At 38.8% G+C, this 19,973-nt stretch overlaps 2 protein-coding genes across 7 annotated transcripts in view; both read right to left on the bottom strand.

The window, feature by feature from the left end:
* Window positions 1-1,082: 1,082 nt before the first annotated feature.
* On the bottom strand, window positions 1,083-8,225 carry LOC106873858 (uncharacterized). Of its 3 annotated transcripts, none has more exons than XM_014921372.3 (3): window positions 8,087-8,219; window positions 3,868-4,430; window positions 1,083-2,004 (listed from the first exon to the last, which is right to left on the bottom strand). In XM_014921372.3, the coding sequence occupies exons 1-3, from the start codon at window positions 8,106-8,108 to the stop codon at window positions 1,807-1,809; spliced, it is 783 nt and encodes a 260-aa protein (XP_014776858.1). In that variant the 5' UTR covers window positions 8,109-8,219; the 3' UTR covers window positions 1,083-1,806. The 3 variants fall into 3 exon arrangements, with proteins under 3 accessions (XP_014776858.1, XP_014776856.1, XP_052831961.1); XM_014921370.3 differs by lacking the exon at window positions 8,087-8,219 and adding an exon at window positions 5,301-5,927 and having other exon boundaries at window positions 3,868-4,628; XM_052976001.2 differs by having other exon boundaries at window positions 1,663-2,004; window positions 3,868-4,628; window positions 8,087-8,225.
* Window positions 8,226-8,514: 289 nt separating this feature from the next.
* LOC106873855 (uncharacterized) overlaps window positions 8,515-19,973 on the bottom strand; it is a 78,719-nt gene continuing 67,260 nt past the window's right edge. For all 4 annotated transcript variants that reach the window (XM_089340009.1, XM_089340011.1, XM_089340010.1 and 1 more), the window contains 4 exons: window positions 16,910-17,117; window positions 10,805-14,004; window positions 10,524-10,617; window positions 8,515-9,413 (listed from right to left, as the gene is read on the bottom strand). In XM_089340009.1, coding sequence (XP_089196135.1) covers window positions 8,683-9,413; window positions 10,524-10,617; window positions 10,805-14,004; window positions 16,910-17,117 — 4,233 coding nt within the window. In that variant the 3' untranslated portion in view covers window positions 8,515-8,682. The remainder of the gene's footprint in view (window positions 9,414-10,523; window positions 10,618-10,804; window positions 14,005-16,909; window positions 17,118-19,973) is intronic.

Raw genomic sequence — 19,973 nt, 5'->3', positions numbered from 1 at the left:
CATTTACTATTTGTTTATATATATATATATATATATATATATATATATATATATATATATATATATATATATATATATATATATATATATATATATATATATATATATATATATATATATATATATATATATATATAGAGAGAGAGAGAGAGAGAGGCGTAGGAGTGGCTGTGTGGTAAGTAGCTTGCTTACCAACCACATGGTCCCGGGTTCAGTCCCACTGCGTGGCATCTTGGGCAAGTATCTTCTACTATAGCCTCGGGCCGACCAGAGCCTTGTGAGTGGATTTGGTAGACAGAAACTGAAAGAAGCCCGTCGTATATATGTATATATATATATGTATGTATGCATGTGTTTGTGTGTCTGTGTTTGTCCCCCCAACATCGCTTGACAACCGATGCTGGTGTGTTTATGTCCCCGTAACTTAGCGGTTCGGCAAAAGAGACCGATAGAATAAGTACTAGGCTTCTAAAGAATAAGTCCTGGGGTCGATTTGCTCGACTAAAGGCGGTGCTCCAGCATGGCCGCAGTGAAAAGACTGAAACAAGTAAAAGAGTAAAAAAAGAGTATATATACACATACACGTAGGCACACACACACACACACACGATAATAACCGTCTCACATTCAACCTGCCTGTTCTGATTTACAGTCATCCTTGCATGTACCATGAATACACATTGCCATTCATTCATTACCAAAGGACTTTATACGGTGCTACTTTGAATAAACACAGAAACCCTCTTAGACTTCCCATCACTTGATCCCCAAGAATATCAAAGATGTGATAGCTGAAGAGAGAAAAAAAAAGGGGGCTGCACCAGAACTAGACTGGCACTCATTTTCAACTAAACAGAGCAGAACAACATGGAGGTGTATGGCCTAGTGGTTAGGGGATTAAGATTGTGGTATTGATCCCTGAACCAAGCAGTACATTCAACAGAGACTGATAGAGTAAGAACCAGGTTTATAAAAAAACAAAAGTACAGGGGTTGATACATTCAACTAAAAATTCTTCAAGGCAATGCCCTAGCATGGCAACAGTCTCATGACTGAAACAAGTAAAAGATAAAAGATAAACAGAACTTTTGTAAGAATTTATATAAATACATATGAGAGAGTGGAATGTTGAGTTTATAATGAAGAAGCAAATAGTCAAGGCAGCTGCAATTTGCATCTTGTCATTGTCCAGTGTTATGTCCTTGATAATACACTTAACTTTCAGCAGCTCAGTCCACCAAGCTGTTAGCAGGCACCACAGTGTGTTTATAGGTTTACAGCTACAGAGACAACACCATACAAAATTAAGTGTCTTTTATTTTTGTTAAATTTCTGTGCTAATTCCAAGTCTTCTCATCCAGTTTAGGAAACCTATGCCACAAAGAAAAAATTCTTCGTGGGTGTCTCGATGGCTCGACAAGGTTACAGGGATTTATGAAAGCAACTTTGGGAATAAATTCTGTATTTTTATTAAGGTAAATAAAAATGCTTGTTACTCAAACAAATCTAAGGAGGTTTATATTCAGAATTTTGTAGAATATGTATACAATTCATTTTATTTTCTCCCATTTCAATTCTGACTGATTCATCTTGGACAACCAAGTTTTCTTTAACATTGCTCAAAGAGGTCAAACCTTTTGTGTCTTCCATAGTCCTTACATTGGTAGCTTCAACCTGGACAATACTTCCTTTTTGCCTAACACTGCTGTTATTTACATCCCAGTCGCTTCTGGCAAAGTCTTGTTTAACCCTGACAGCTGAGATATGACCCCCATTCTCTGTAATCACATCCTTAATGGCCTTGGTTTAGGCAGCATCTTTGTCCCTGGTAGAAATGGTCTTGTTTCTTTCGGTCTGATTAGTAATCTCTTCACAAATGTTGGTTTTGGAGCAGCTGTGTTCTCTCTGACTACAGTGTGTTTTATGCTTCCTTATTTTGAAGTAGTTTGGATCAACCAAAATAACATCGTCTTCACATTTCCCAGTTAAGATATAACCAACATTCTGAAATGAATCATTAATAGAAATGAATAGACTGATTTTTATGGCGTTTTTCACAATTTTTTTTAATGTTATATTTTTTTACCAAATTAATTATAACAGTGATGTTATCATAAAAAAACAAAATTGTTGAACATCATCATTAGCCATTTAGCATTTAAACTAGTCACACCTGGCTCAAATATTCTTCCTGTTTTATGTTCAAACTGACCAGATCCAGCCTTTCACACCTACTCTACAATGTCATTTTAAAAATATACAATCACATCATTGAAATCTTGAAGCTATAAGATGATAATGCATGGTTGATTCAAAACACTGTGAATAAATAAGCTTTACATTTGACAAGAGCAATCTGAATGCTAAAGGGTTAAGAAACATTTTTTTTAATGATGGTACTCCCATTTTGAGGCCCACAAAGAAATAATTTCATTTCCAAACAAAATATGGGAATTTAAATACCAAAATATAACATGTTATGTTTACATTTTTTGACCTACGTGGTCATTGTAGTGTCTTAGCAGTTAAACCTTTCAGCATTTAAACTGGCCATATCTGGCCAAAATGTTTTTACCTATTTTATGTTCAAGCTAGCTAGATCTGACTTCTCATGCCTACCCTACAATGTCATTCTAAAAATAATAATCATGTCATTGAAATCGCAAAGCTATGAGACAATAGATGAATAATTCAAAACGACATGAACACTAGTGTAGCTAGGGTGGGGCAGTCTGCCCCGGACATCACTTTTACAGGGGTCTGTTGTAGGTTATAAGGCTGTATATGGTGTATTGAAATCAAATAATAGTGGTTTTAATGTCAGGAGACAGACACTGCTCACTGTTAAATGCCACTGAGCAATATGTATTTTTTTGTGGGAGCCTGGGGGTAGCAAACTGAAGGACCACCCTGGGTGGCACGCACTCTAGCTACACCACTGAACATCAATGAATAATCTAACGGAGTAATCTGAATGCTAAAGGGTTAATTAGTAAAGTAATTAAAACATTAATTCATGGCAAACACACAGAGCAACAATGTATCTCTTCACTCTTAATACATTCTGACAGATTCAAACATGAATGACTGACCACTGTTGTTGGTTCGTTATCAGAACAACTCTTCCCTTTAAATCAATGGTATTCAACCATTTTTTGTCTATGGACCCGTTTGATTCCCATCTTGCTGGTGGCACATAAAAAGCATCCACTACACTCTCGGAGTGGTTGGTGTTAGGAAGGGCATCCAGCTGTAGAAATTCTGCCAGACCAGACTGGAGCCTGGTGCAACCGCTGGTTCTCCAGACCTCAGTCAAACCGTCCAACCCTTGCCAGCATGGAAAACGGACGTTAATCGATGATGAAATTCCATCTGACTCAAGCAAGCATGGGAAAAGTGGACATTAAATGATGATGATGATGATTTTTCATCTTTGTCATCACTGTCATCATCCTCACAATTGTTCATCTCATTCTACTGCTAGTTTGCAGCAGAACTTCCTTCATAACAAAATCACGAGGAACGTTGCCATACCTCTTTGTATTCTTACCTGATCAGAGAAGATTTAAATCAGGGGTTCTCAACCATTTTTTTACCTTTGGACACTTTTGATCCCTATTTTACTCAGCTGGACCCTCATATCCCTTTAATAGAAACCCTTTTATATTTTTGTAATAAAATATTATTATGAATTTTATAAAAAAAAATGTTAGAATATTTTGTGTATTGTGGACTCATAAATTTTGACAACAGAATTAGATATAAAACCCCAAAGGTGATGTAAACCCTGGTTGAGAAACCCTGATTTAAATTCTTAAAACCTTGCAATTTCTCCCAATGTTCTCCAAGAAGAGACACAAGACTTACCTGCCATGACTGTGGTGCTTTCTGAATTAGGTTCTCCCTCAAGTCAAGTCGATTCAAGTTAGGAAACGCTGTCAGGAAGTCGTCAGGGATGTCAGCTATTTCATTTTCCCTCAAGTCCAACATCATAATTTGTGGTAAACTAAGAAAACACTGTGGAAGCGTCTTAAACTTATTACAACTCAAGTTGACATGGTTGAGCGAGCGAAGATTGCCAAAACTTTCAGGAAGGTCTGAGACTAAATTACTGGACAAGTTAATCCAATGAAGTTTAGTAAGTCCACCAATAGTATCTGGTATGGAATTCAACTTATTGATTTTTGCACTGAATTTACACAAGTTTTTCAAGTTGCCAATTTCCTTCGGTAAAAACATGAGCTGACAAGCGTTCAACCAAAGTTCTTGCAGCTGATGCAGGTAACCAATTTCTGGCATGACTGTTCCAAGTGGGTTGTGACAGCAAATGAGTCTTTTCAGATTTTGTAATTTCTCTATTTCGTTCGGTAGAAGAGTAAGCATGTTATGGTCCAATGTAAGTTCTTCCAACTCAACTAATTCACTGACTTCTGGGGGTAAAAGCAGATTATTATTATTAAGCATTAATTTATGAATCCATTTCAAATCAATCAGTTTCGATGGTATCACAGTTAGACAACGATGGCTCAAGTTCAATGAGGTATCTTTTATCTTATAAGCATTTCGAATATAATTTTCCACTCCTAAAATCTCCATTTGTTTATTATTTTTTCTTCTCAATTTGTCATCTAAATAGAAAATTTTTTAAAATAAATAAAATAATTAAAAAGTATTGATAAACAAACTGTTATGGAAGGATTCTGACCACCCCCAGAACGCTAACGTTGTCAAAAACCTTAGTGAGTGGCCCCAACACTCACCAACGTCTCAAAACCACAGCTGAAAAAGCGTAATACATCGACTGGTTGCGAGATTCGGGTGCCTTATTTCGTTCAGCTACGAATGTAGTGAGCTTCATCGCCGACGTAGTTTTAACGGACGTGTAATAGAATAAATTGCGAACGCCGGGGTCCTGTACGAGGTCTCTGCCTCTAGCCTAAGGGGAAAGAGCGAGTCTATCGGGCCTCTTTTCGTATGTATTTCTCTCGGATAGTTTTATGTTAATGAAGTATTTAAAAATATTGTAGTTTGTCGTTAAGTTTTATTAGTTTAACAATCCTTTTGTTCATATTTGTGTTATGAAGGAGTTTGGGCGTCTGCTTTAGTCAACAGGTCGGTTGTTTACGTATTATATAAAAGTTTATATTGAATTAATCTGCGTTGAAGTGGGAAAATATAATAATAAATAACTTAGGAGAACTTCAGAAACAATAACTATAATTATGATCTCAGGCTATTAATTATAATTCTTACAAGTGTAAAACGTTAAAAGTACACACAAAGTAGGAAACAAAACTTACTGGTGTCAAATTTGTTTATTGAGAGTTCGCGGTTTGAATGACAAGTTTGTTTACGACTACTTCCTGTTAGTTGCTTAGCAATTGGAATAGCTGTCTTTACCTCCGGAAAAGGAGAACAGTTAGTTTAATTAAGGTAGAAATTATCTACGTTTGATTAATGTTCTTCTATTGTGTACCATGCGGACAGGCTTCGGCTATCATACATTTTCGTCTTCTGTCTCCCACACATCTTAACAAATTATAGAGTCGATCTTTCTTTGTTGTTGTCATTGGCACTCCGTCGCTTACGACGTCGAGGGTTCCAGTTGATCCGATCAATGGAACAGCCTGCTCGTGAAATTAACGTGCAAGTGGCTGAGCACTCCACAGACACGTGTGATCTTTCTTTAACCAGCCGGTAATGCCACCGAGTGTCTTCCATCTCCGTCTACACTGGCTTCTTCTTCCTTTCGTTTTGCCAGTTGTCTCTCTATGTTGAAGCCATTTGTCCTCACACTAATTAATATCCGTTTATTTCACATTATACGTTTGATCACATCTGAAAGGGCGGCCTTAGCCTGCATAATCCCTAATTTAACTTCTTCAATGGTTTCTTTTCCTCCTCTTCTGATGTAATGACGGTATAGTGGACACCTATTTATAACGGAACTAAATCAGCTGACACCGGCTAATTTCCGGTGAATAACAACATTTGCACATTTTTAAAACCTGTGACTGAATAAAACGTAATTTGGCGAAGAAATCTAGAACAGTTGATCTTAACACAACTTTAATATTTTGACATAACTACAGACTGGAATTACCCCGCTTCCCTTCCAAATATTTCCACCTATTTATTATTCATTTTTTTTCTTCCAAAATTTTTCTTACTTTTGCAACCTTGTCTCTCTCTCTCTCTCTCTCTATATATATATATATATATATAAAATAAAGAAGACCACTAGGTGGACTGTTAATGTGCTAGAAGAAGATCACATGTAATTACATGTGATCTTCTAGCACATAAACAGTCCACCTAGTGGTCTTCTTTATATATACAAATACAATAATCCCTTGGGATCTCAGATATTTTTTCTGAATCTCTCTGATTCTTTTAATGTGCTTGCTTCCTGGTAATAAATCGATATTAATCAATATCAATTTTTTTACCCTAATGTTTTGTTTTAATTTGATTATATATATATATATATATATATATATATATATATATATATATATATATATATATATATATATATATATATATATATCAATTAAAGAATAGGAGGGGCTTAGTTCACTGATGATCTGAACGAATAGGTATGGTGTGTAAGTGCTACAATTGGTCATCCGTTAGGTCCCAAGTTCACAACTGAGGCTGGAGCTAAGGATCCGTAGTAGGCCTCTGAGTTAGCGGGTGTATATTTCCTCTAACACACACACTCAGATGAGTTTCGGCAAGCATTGGCCCAGGCCATGTTTAACTTAATAGCACCACGAGGAAAAGACATTCAGCCAAATCGAGTAGAGAGTTATTATTTGCAGAAATATATCTGGAGGGAGGTGGATTACCTGGAATTCATTGGAGATATTCGTCAAGGGACCGTTTGTGTCTTGGTATGATGTTAAAGAAAGCAGGGTCAGTAGAAGTGAAGTAGTTCTGTCTGAGTATTGTGATATGATGCGAGCATGAGTTTTGTGGGGGACGGATAGCACGGGGACCAAGTCCGTCCGTCCATCCATCTACCGTCTCCCTTCCGAGACGAAAGCCTTCGAACCTTTTCTATACTTCATTATTCCTAATGAAATCCTGGGACTCGTAAGATGACAGGGTGGTCTAAGGGAGACAATCCCTTGCGTTTGACCGTGTGTTCGAAAACTAGCCAGGAGGCCTTTTCTCTCTCTCTCCATTTTAAGAAAGGTTAATGGTCACTGGCCATTTGGGTCTGACGAAATGCGTGTAACGCTAAACGCTTTATGGCATGAACAGACCATAACTAACATTCTCTAAATACTCAATTGCTCTATAGCTTTAGAATTTATGATTTACTGACCATATTCTTTCCTTTAATTCTTTTGACTGCGGCCATGCTGGAGCACCGCCTTCAGTCGAACAAATGGACCGCAGGACTTATTCTTTGTAAGCTTAGTACTTATTCTATAGGTTCCCTTTGCCGGACCGCTAAGTTACGGGGGATGTAAACACACCGACATCGGTTGTCAAGTGATGGTGGGGCGACAAATACACACACAAACACACACCAAATCCACTCACAAGGTTTTGGTTGGCCTGAGGCTATAGTAGAAGACACTTGCCCAAGGTGCTACGCAGTGGGACTGAACCCGGAACCATGTGGTTGGTAAGCAAGCTACTTACCACACAGCCGTATGGTTGGGAAGAATATACATTTTCTTGAGAGGAAAATACCGGATCGGGTTATTTTCTTGGTCCTCTCCTCTCCCCTCCGTTTGCCGGCGCGAATTTTTTTTTTTTTCATATTCGTTTACTACATGTTGTTTTACACCTACTACACTTTTTTTTTGTGTCATTTTTGTGACCGGGCGTTAACGTTGAGTTTTCGGATCCTCTGAGTTTGAACGTGTGAATTTTCCGAGTCCTCCCACCTCCCATTCGCCAGCGCGCAGTTTTTTCACATTCATTTACTACATGTTGTTTTACATCTATTACACTATTTCGTTTTCATTTTTTGCTCGGTCTCAAAGTTGACTGAAAAAAAAAAAAAATAGTTTACTGAAACAAAAGGACAAACACAATGACACATTTTGCAAACAAATTCTAGACTGACCTTCCAAGAAACTTGTGACCATAGTGCTGAGTCGGTTTCACCTCCAGAAGCTCATTTCTGTTATATTTCAATTAACTGATTATTTTCAGAGCAACTAAAAAAATTTTGCCGGAATCCATGACAGAAAAGAAGGACTATAATGTAAGGGAGGTAACTCTGCCTTTCAAGGGGAATAGCTTTCATATCCTCTTGGCTTTTACTTGTTTACGACCATGCTGGATTACCATTCTGAATGATTCAGTTCATTAAATCGACTACGGCGCTTATATTCTAAAGTCTGGTATTTATTCTAGGTATAAAAATGTGTGTGGAGGCGCAATGGCCCAGTGGTTAGGGCAGCGGACTCGTGGTCATAGGAACACGGTTTCGATTCCCAGACCGAAGATGATGATGATGATGATGATGTAAATACATATATAAATTAAAGATTTATTGTAAAAAATACTTTATTTTTACTCTCAACAAACAGTGACTCCACATTAAAAATAAGAAGTAAAATACAGAAAGAAGAAATATACAGTTAGATAAGCACATTTCATACGAGTCGCTGCACTGGGCGGTTGAGCGACTCATGAGTGCGAATGTGATCCAGAAAGTTAAAGCTGTACAGGCTGCCACTGAGAGTGTTTATTATAAATATGTTTAAATGTGTCGACAGTGTTCCCAATCAAGGAGTCCATTATACTGTTAGTGAGTTGCAACTTCAACTGCAGCTCGTCGGAATCGTAGTTCACCCACTGCGGTTCTTCGTCTTGCAGTTCTTGCACCAAGATGCGGTCGACATGGTCCTTCTTCGACGTCTTCCATTTGTCAAACTCGTGGCCGCGGCTGCTGCTGCCACAGGGGACCGCCTCACCATCCAGATGCAGCAGGATGCTGATGGCCTTCTCCACGACCTGCTGCAGTTCGTCAAGACATGCCGGTGGCTTAGAATGCGTACGATAGTATTTGTTGATATTCAGTTGGCTGTTCTGCAAGAGCAACTGAGCAAACACGCCCTCGCTTTGGTCCTCTTGATCGCTTTTGTGCAGTTTGTTACTTTTATCACACTTGTCTTCATAGATTTCACTCACAATTTCTCGTGTCAAGTCAAAAAGCATGGCTTTGTACGAGCGGCAGCTGTACTCATCAAAGTCAGTCGAGAGGTTTTCTGTAACGGAGAGGAATGTCTCTGGTAAAGCTATATCTTGTAACTGTATACACTTCTGTTTGTTTTCCCAAAGAATCTCAACAGCATCAGACACCAACTGCTGAATTTCTTCACGTTTATGAGGCACAGCATAATATTCTTTGGTTATTTTCAACAGCTCAGGTTTAGCAATTGTATCTGAAAATAAAAAAAAAAAAACCCATGGATCAATACTAGAAAATCTATCTCAAATTCAAATAATAATAATAATCCTTTCTAATATAGGCACAAGGCCTGGAATTTGTGGGGAGGGGGATAATCAATCACATCGACCTCAGTACTTGACTGGTACTTAATTTATCAACCCTAAAAGGATGAATAGCAAAGTTGACCTTGGCAGAATTTGAACTCAGAATGTAAAGACAGATGAAATAGCGCTAAGTATTTCACCGCATGCTAACTATTCTGCCAGTTTGTGGCCTTAACAACAACAACAACAATAATAATAATCATCATCAACAATATTTAACATCCATTTTCCATGCTGCCATGAGTTGGACAGTTTGACAGGGGGTGGCAAGGCTGGAGAGCTGCACCAAGCTCCAACTGTTCATTTTAGTAAGGTTTCTATGGCTGGATGCCCTTCCTAATGCCAACCACCTTGTAAAGTGTATTGGGTGCCTGCTATATACCACCCACATGGGGGCTTTAGCACTTTCCCCACCAAGAATCCAAAGACCGACCTGCAGATTGCAATCAGCAAGAAAACTCAATGTTTTCACCAAAAAAGAGTCATAAATGAAAATCAATCAAAGAAGTTATTGAATTTCATGATTGATTTTATTGTTTACAGTTTTTTCCAGTTAATTTTCTATTCTTTGCTTGTTTCAGTCATCAGACTACAGCCATGCTGGAGCACCACCTTAAAAAGAAATTTACCCCAGAACTTTTTTGGGGTTTTTTTTAATGTCTGGTACTAATCCTATTGGTTTTATTTGTTGAATCGTTGAGTTACAGGGATATAAACAAACCAACACCATTTGATTAATTTACATCTACATTTTATCATTTTATGCTCAGAGTCAAAAGCTTCATTTTTTTTTACCGTATGTGGTTTAATTCATTAGTTATTTAAATAATTATCTAATTAGTGGAAAATTAGTTTTTCTCATGATATTACTTTTGCAAGGGTTGCAAAATTTAATCAAACATCCCCTAGGAGTAAGGGGCAGGGAAAAGTTTAAGAACAACTACATCACCGTTATACAATGAAAACCAAAAGAATAGAATCATAAGTTTACAGCTTACCATTTTCTTTGGAACCCGGATATGGTGGGGGAGGCTTATAGGGGGTCAAATCAAAGTCTCCAAAGAAATCATCGGTGTCCGCGCTGTCTGGAGTCTATGAAAGAGGGAAAAAAAAACACCAAAAAAGTCTCATTGGGATTCATGAAATATCAAGAGATTAAGAGATGAAATGGTGACTTTATGACAGAAATATTGAGTGAGACTGACAGAGGAATGAGTCATGTAGACAGTGACTCATTTTAAATCACAAAAAAAGAAAAAGAAAAAGAAACGGTCTTTACCTTTTTCATATGACTGGGTAGAGGAGAATGAGGTCTGGATACGTTTTCCATCTTGTCTGCATCTTCAACATCGGCAGTTCCGAGGTCATCGGAAGACTCAGATTCAGGTGAAAGGGTCCACACGAAAAGATCCTCTTCAAAGCTGGACGACTGTTCAAAATGGGACCCTCTTTGCGTGGTCACTTTCCCTAAGTCAATGCTCACTTTCCCTTTTTTACCTGGCGACGCAGAAGGGGACGCAGCGGATAACTTCCGATTGTGAATGTCCACAATGTTCCCGACGGCATTGTCCACCAGAGAAGCCACCATTTCATCAACAAAATACTGCTGTTGAGTGTTAAACCCACTTTCTGGAGACTTCTCCCAAGCTGACTTTGCTGTTGCCGGAGGAGACACTTTACCAGCGACTGACTGGTTACCCAATGACAAGGACTTCCTCTTAGGCTTTGCTAATGCCCCTTTAGACTGGGCCATGGTCTGCTTCCTGTTGGCGACCACTTCACAGACAGTTGTGATGGACTGAGACACAAACTCACCAACAAGATCGCAAACTAGTTTCTCTACATATTCATTCCGAGAGACTTTCTTTTCAGTGGGTGTTTCTGGTGAATCTTGTAATTCTGCCATTACGTCTTTTCTCGCCGTTACATCTGTTGCTGTTGCTCGTTGTAATTCTTTCATTTCTGCTACATCTCCACCTGTTACTGATGTTGTTGTTGTTGTTTGGGTTGCATTTACAGATTTTGGAGAAGCTGTTAAAGGAGAAGTTTCTTCATCTGGTACGGATGCTGAATCACAAATAGCTTTATCGGCCTTCTCGGAATCACAGACAGTTTGATCAGTCTTCTTCGACTCACAGATCACTTGACTCTCTTCCTCTTGTTCCTGCCAGCTTGTCTTCGACTCACCTTCCTTCTCTGGTTCCTGCCACTTCATCTTGGACTCAAGTTCCTTCTCCGATTCTTGCAACCTTGCCTTCGACTCACCTTCTTTCTCAGACTCCTGCAAACTTGTCTTGGACACGTCTTTCTTCTCCGACTCCTGCAACCTCATCTTCGGCTCACATTCCTTTTCTAACTCTGACTCCTGCAACCTTGCCTTTGACTCACCTTCCTTCTCTGACTCCTGCAACGTTGTATTGGATTCACCTTCTTTCTCAGACTCCTGCAAACTTGTCTTGGACACATCTTCCTTCTCTGACTCCTGCAACCTCATCTTCGGCTCACATTCCTTTTCTAACTCTGACTCCTGCAACCTTGCCTTTGACTCACCTTCCTTCTCTGACTCCTGCAACGTTGTATTGGATTCACCTTCTTTCTCAGACTCCTGCAAACTTGTCTTGGACACATCTTCCTTCTCTGACTCCTGCAACCTCATCTTCGGCTCACATTCCTTTTCTAACTCTGACTCCTGCAACCTTGTCTTCGACTCACCTTCTTTCTCAGACTCCTGCAAACTTGTCTTGGACACAACTTCCTTCTTTGATGCCTGCCACCTTGTTTCGAACTCACCTCCCTTCTCTTCCGCCTGCCACTTCATCTTGGACTCACGTTCTTTCTCTGACTCCTGCAACCTTGTCTCGGATACACCTTCCTTCTCTGACTCCTGCCAGCTCGTCTTGGACTCACTCGCCTCCTCTGATCCAGAAGTGGTGCCTCCTGCTTCATGTATCTTTTCTGATTCACTGCTGTCATCCACTACAGGCAACTTTTCAGACACATCAATGGCATCCGCTGCCATTTCCCTTTCCCGAAAGAGCTCCCATGCCAGATGTGCTGCAGCAGTGTCTACATTCATCGCACACACCTTTTTGTGTTCATAGACATTGTCCCCAGAATTCCTCTCGCTTTCTGTTTCATTCCCACATTCAATATCCACATGTTCTGACATAACAAGAGCCACAGAACGGTTGCCATTTACAGACACGTCCTCCTTAACGAAGTTCTCATTACCCAAGCTTAATTTCAAGGGATAACTTCTACTGCTGTTGCTGGTTTCACTGTGAACTGGGATCTGCTCGCTAATGTCGTCGTCAGTGTTGTCATCACTGTTGTCATCACGAAGGCTGGTAGTGGTTTCATTGTTTTTTGCGTCATGTCCAGCTGCAGATTCAGAACAGTGAGACGGGTGACTTGTCCAGCTTTTGTCCACTTCAAAGTCATCTGAGTAATAATGTCCAGATAATGTCGAGGAATCATCGTGTCTCTCGGACAAGTCTTTGGATTTAGTCGTCTCGCTCGGTTTTGCTTCCGAAACACTATGCGACAATGGAGTGGGTGCTGACGACAACAAAGGTGGCAAAGAAAGTGAGTGTGGAGGTGGAGGTGGTGATGATGGTAGTTGTGGTGGTGGTGACGATGAGGGTGGTGGTGGTGGTGGTGATGATGACGTAGGTGGTGGTGGCGGCGGAGATGAAGTTGGTGGTGGCGGTGGTGGTGATGAAGTTGGTGGTGGCGGTGGTGGTGATGAAGATGGTGGTGGCGGTGGTGGTGATGAAGTTGGTGGTGGCGGTGGTGATGAAGATGGCGGCGGCGGTGGTGATGCAGGAGGTGATGCTGGCGGTGATGATGCTGGTGATGAAGGCGGTGGGGACGACGACGGTAGTGGTGGTGATGAAGGCGGTGGTGGGGGCGACGGCGGCGGGGAAGTAGTTGGAAGAGGGGGCGAAGGTAATTCTGCTACAACGGGCGTGATGCCTGCTGCCAGTTCGGAGGCATCCTTACTCTTACCACTTCCTTCCATCTCCGCTGAGGATATTTCCTCCGAGATACTCTCTGATATTTCTGTGGACAGGGAACTCTCCAGCCCCTTGGAAGTGGAAGAAAAGTCACCCTTTGTACTCTCGGTCACTTTCTTATCTAAACCCTTCTCGGTTATTTCAGACACCCCTACCACGTTCTTCGCGTCCATTTTGCCTCCGAGCTGGACATCAGCATCGTCCGACGGCTGCTTCAAACTTGCTTGCGAGTCTTTCATCCCAACCAAAGACTGTGAGGAGTGGGTCAGGCTCCCATCAACTATATCTTGTGAGATGTTATTATAAGCTATTTCTTCTGCTATGCTGGCCTTGATGCTGGTCCCTGGTGGTGACTTTTCCGACTCGCAGCTTCCTGTCTCCAGTGGTCTTGGGGTCAGAGCAACTGAACATGTTGCAGCTTCATGGAACTCGCTTTTCATGGGTGATAATGGCGAGGACAAGGCTGCAAAAAAAAAAAAAAAAAGATGATAATAATAATAATAATAACGATAATAATAATAATAACGATAATAATAATAATAATAATAATAATAACGATAATAATAATAACGATAATAATAATAATAATAATAATAATAATAATAATAATAATAATACAATTGCTAAATAGAACTGGATGCGGTTACAAATGCTATGGAAAAACAGTCAGCCACCTTCTATATATGGATGACCTAAAATTATATGCAAAAAACGACAAAGAGCTAGAAACACTACTACAGACAGTACACGGCTTTACCAAGGAAATAGAAATGAAATTCGGATTAGAAAAATGTGCCAAAGCAACCCTGAAAAGAGGAAAATTAGTTAAAAGTAGCAATATAACACTAGATAAAGCCAATGAAATAAGAGAACTAGACGAAAGCCAACCATATAAGTATTTAGGAGTCAATGAACTAGATAGGATACAACATACACAAATGAAAGAAAAAATAAAGAAAGAGTACTATAGACGAGTTAGATCAATACTAAAAACAGAGCTCAATGCTAAAAACAAGATAATGGGTATCAACACTTTAGCTGTCCCAGTTATAAGCTACAGCTACAACATCCTTAACTGGACACTAAACGAACTATGTAAAATAGACAGGAAAACAAGAAAAATAATGACAGGATATAGGATGCACCACCCAAAATCTGACATAGAAAGGCTATATATACAACGCACAGAAGGTGGCAGGGGTCTTATACAGCTAGAAAACTATTATAAAATAACCACCATAGGACTGCAAAAATACCTACTCCAGAAGCAAGGGAAACTAATACAAATAGCCACAAAACACGAGCAAAACAAAAAACTGTTTTCAGTATTTAAGGAAGCTGACAAATACAAACAAGAAATCAATCTACCTAACAAATACGAAGAAGAAGAAGAAGAAACAACAAAAGCTATAAAACAAATGAAATCCAAACTAAAACTAGAACAGCAACGGACCATGATAAAACGATGGCAAGAAAAGCCCCTACATGGTAAATACTGGGCTAAACTAAATGCGAAAGAAATAGACAGAGAAAAATCCCAGCAATGGCTGAGAAGCTCAGGACTCAAAGCAGAGACTGAAGGATTTTTAATTGCTGCACAAGACCAAAGCCTCCCCACCAGAAATTACCAAAAACACATAATGAAAAGAAATATAACAAGTAACTGTAGAATATGTGGAGATGGACAAGAAACAATAAATCATATTATCTCTGGCTGCCCAGTCCTGGCTAAGAAGGAATATATTCACAGACACGACAGAGCTGGGACCTATATACACTGGAAGCTATGCCAACACTATGGAATAGCAACAGAAAAAAGATGGTATAAACACACGCCAGAAAAGGTCACAGAAAACGAGAAAGCAACCATACTCTGGGATATGCCAATACACACAGATAGAGAAATTAAGGCAAATAGACCAGATATAGTTGTCAAAGATCATGAAGGAAAAAAATGCCTTCTAATTGATGTTTCAATACCAGCAGATGACAACGTTTCTCTAAAAGAAATGGAAAAACTTTCAAAATACAAAGACCTGGAAATAGAGATAACTCGAATGTGGAATCTAAAAACAGAAACAATTCCTATCATAGTAGGTGCCTTAGGTATAATAAAAAAATATTCAGACAAATACATAACAAAAACACCAGGACTTACAAATATATATAACATACAGAAAATTGCACTACTGGGTACTGCACACATTCTACGCAAAACACTTTCAATACAGTAAACATAAGAGCACCACAGCAAACCACAGCACATACCCAAGGCGCACAGAGCTGCGCTCGGTAGTGAAGTGAAAGTACGTTATAAAAATAAAACTACTGAATAATAATAATAATAATAATAATAATAATAATAATAATAACGATAATAATAATAATGATAATAATAATAATAATAATAATAATAATAATAACGATAATAATAATAACGATAATAATAATAATAATAATAATAATAATAATAATACCAGGAAACCCCCAAATGGCTGAAGTTCAAAAGATAGTGCTCATGGGAACTGCCCATATCCTACGTAAAATACTGTCTATGTGATCTCAAATTTTAAAGCAAACACATAATTTTCTTATGGTTTCTTAAACATTCACTTGAACAAAACTGTACAAATCCAAATATATGGTACCCTAGGCATAACACCTACATGAACTTCTAACTTGTTGTCTCTTGAGGTCTCTGGGTGAGACTTGGATCCAACTTGTACAAATGCAAAACAAAAGTCAAACATAAAATAATAATAATAATGACAATCATAATCAAAATAATAATAATAATAATAATAATAATGATAATAATAATGATGATGATGATGATGATAATAATCTTTTTTACAGTAGGCACAAGGCCTGAAATTTGCAGGATAGAGAGGGTTAATCGATTACATTGACCCCAGTGTTTCACTGGTACTCAATTTATCGACCCCGAAAGGATGACAGGCAAAGTCAACCTTGGCGGAATTTGAACTCAGAACGTAACAGAAGACGAAATACTGCTAAGCATTTCGCCCGATTTGCTAACAATTCTGTCAGCTCACCGCCTTTGTCGTAATAATAACGAAGTAATAAGAATAATATTGAGTAAGCAAGCGATTGATTTCCATTTGATTGAATGTTATTGATTCAATTCATCCATCCTCTTACACATTACTGCTCCTTATTTAATCACTCCATAAAGGATGAAAAACAAAGTCAATTCCAATCAGATTTGAGCTTGAAATCCCAAAGAGAGAAAATTTATACCCATTACATTCGACAGCAAGTATGATGTTGTAACTACTCTAGACAATTATAAAATGGTTTTGGGTCATTAAGAAGAGAAGAAGGCCAAGAAGTCATTGTGGAAGTACCTTCATCAGCACTAGAGCCGGTGGAATCCCTTGACTGTGACAAACTAAGCTTGGAAGAACTGACATCTGGAGGGGATTGTTGCCGGAAGCGACGGGATTCCAACACCTTTGGCTGCTTGATTTGAGGTTTAACTACAACATTTCGCTGTAAAGTTTCCTGTTCTCTCTGGAGATCCTCGTTCGCTTGGTTTATGTAGCGGTCGTACGCCTGCAGTGGAAACAGAGATATAGCATTCAAGGAAGTGACATAGATTATTTTTCAGAAAAGGAATACATAAATATCGAGAGAAAATTATTACAAGACTGTTTACAATAACGGTACACTGCAGAGTGGAAACACAAGAAAAATTATGAAGACATTAACAGAGTTATCCTGCAATAAAGAGCCCCTTCGGTCATGAATGACCATGGGATTGCACCTAGAAAGTTCCCCTCTGAGGCACAAGTCTGGGCAAGGTTGTTTATGGAAGACCAGCAGTTGCTCATGCATACCAGCCTCCCCTCTCAAAGATTATCGAAGTGAAAGGCAAAGGCCAATACAATTTGGCACCAGTAACATTGCAACTGATTTCTACAGCTGAGGGAACAGGAGCAACATGAAACAAAGTGTCTTGCTCAAGAACACAACATACAGCCCAGTCCATGTATATATATCAAAACTACATTGTATTATATTAGTTATAATACATCATAATATGCTGTACTAAACTGTACTACAACACCACACTATACCATACTGCATTATGCAACATGACACTGTATTGAACTAAGTTGTATAACAACACTACAGCGTATGGTACCACTACACACTACAACCCTACACTGTATTGTACTGCATTATGTGACAAAAGAACACTGTATGGTACCACATTACAGTATAATGTGGTACCACACTATGTTGTACTAAGCTGTAGTATAACATCACATTGTGCTGTACTAATTAAACTCAACACTGTACTATTGTATTAGAAGTCAGGGCAACATTGAAGCTAACGAGGGAACAAGCTGACAAGGGATTCATAACGTGGATCTGCTTGACATAGATCGACGTACTAGACATAGCAGTCAAAATCTTTAACAAAAAAATAAATCATACCCTACTTTAAAACAAGAAGGAGGACACATTGGAGCATATAATGCTTTATACAGAGACACAAAGACTAGGTGGTCATGGTTGGAATGGTGAAGAAAGTCAAAGGCACTGTGATGTATGACACCTCTCCTACAGATGAACATGAGGTCAGTTTCTATGTTAAAACATTGTTGTTTTTTTTAAAACAACATTAAAGGCTTATTACAACTATAACAACAAAAACTGTAGTAGTAGTAGTAGTAGTGGTGGTGGTGGTGGTGGTAGTAGTAGTAGTAGTGGCGGTGGTAGTAGTAGTAGTAGTAGTAGTAGTAGTAGTGGCGGTGGTGGTGGTGGTAGTAGTAGTGCTGGTGGTGGTGGTAGTAGTAGTAATGGTGGTGGTAGTGGTGGTGGTGGTGGTGGTGGTAATAGTAGTAGCAGTGGTGGCGGTGGTAGTAGCAGCAGTAGTAATAGCAGTGGAAGCAGCAGCAGCAACAACTGCAGCAAAAAACAACCTCTGCACTGACTACAGCAGCAGCAGCTGCAACAACAACAACAGCAACAACAAGAACAACAACAATAATTGTTCGTCATCATCACAACAATAATTAATTAATTAATTAACAATAATAATAATAATAATAATAATAATAATAATAATAGTGATGATGATGATGATGATGATGACAACAGTAGCAAAGACATGTTCTTTGTTAATAATAAATATCACACTCACACACACAGACACACACATTATAAAACCACATGCATGCATGTGATACACACACACTACCACACACACACATATATTACATAAAGAACACACACACACACGTATATATATATATATATACACACATACACATCACACACACACACACACACACATACATACACATAAACACATTAGGTACGTACAGTGTAGGTAAAAAACATGTTTATCTCTTGTCACCGATCAGCTTCCACTGTGCCACTTGACCTGCCCAGCTGTAGCGCCACACTAACCACTCTCTACTTCATCAGCCGACAGTGCCACACCACACCACTCCCTTGGCTGGCTGCTCTACCACCTCGACAACAGCACCGAACATTAAATGCAAGTCTCCGTAAAATGGAAGCTAGCTTTGCAGTTTAGACAAACCGGGAAGAAGGAGGCTGGCAGAGACATCACCAATGGAATCCGTATTGTTCTATGCAGCAGCATCACATCACATATATTCATATACACACATACATAAATATATGCCCATACATATTTATGTATATATATGCGCCCATACATACACACACACACACATATATACATACACACTCAGTTATATACATACAAACACATAAATATATATATGTGTACACAAATACATGCACACATTTACATATATATACATATATATACATATATATATATATATATATATATATACACATATATATATATATACACACACACACACACAAACATACTCATAAGCAACATTCATATATGTTTGCATACACACAAACATATATACACACACACACATTCATACATACACACCTACATATATACACATACACACACAAACATATACTTACACACATATATACATATATATGTGCGTATATAAACAACAAACATATATATCCACATACACGCTCATACACTCGCACACACACACACACACACACACACACACACACACACACAACTATACGAATATTCATACAAAAAAACATCTGCAGGTTCAAAAACATTCAATTGTCTAACGAACTCCCGTTTTCATTTTAATTAACTCCCCACCTACCTACCCATCTCTCTCTCTCTCTCTCTCGCTCATTCTCTCTCTCTCCGACACATTTCTTGAAGCAGAAGTCTTAGAAGGACATAACATCACATTCAACTGCATTGAACAGAAATTACTAAATAACTAGCACATCCAGTGTGTGTGCAAGGGTGTGTGTGTGTGTGAAGGAGAGATAGAGAGTGTTTGTGTGAGAGAGAGAAAGATAGCGTGT

Source organism: Octopus bimaculoides, chromosome 23, assembly GCF_046866305.1.
Source record: "Octopus bimaculoides isolate indiv1 chromosome 23, ASM4686630v1, whole genome shotgun sequence".
In the NCBI taxonomy this organism is placed as follows: Eukaryota; Metazoa; Mollusca; class Cephalopoda; order Octopoda; family Octopodidae; genus Octopus; species Octopus bimaculoides.
Note: the sequence above shows the minus strand (reverse complement) of the source record. Positions and strands in the feature narration are given on the sequence as shown.

Excerpts from the sequence above, each read along its gene's own strand:
- LOC106873858 (XM_052976001.2), bottom strand. The coding sequence starts at position 8,108 with ATGGTCACAAGTTTCTTGGAAG. Across the intron at positions 4,629-8,086 it reads GGTCACAAGTTTCTTGGAAG|ATGACAAATTGAGAAGAAAA; the intron begins GTCAGTCTAGAA and ends TTTTCTATTTAG. Across the intron at positions 2,005-3,867 it reads AAGCACCACAGTCATGGCAG|AATGTTGGTTATATCTTAAC; the intron begins GTAAGTCTTGTG and ends GATTCATTTCAG.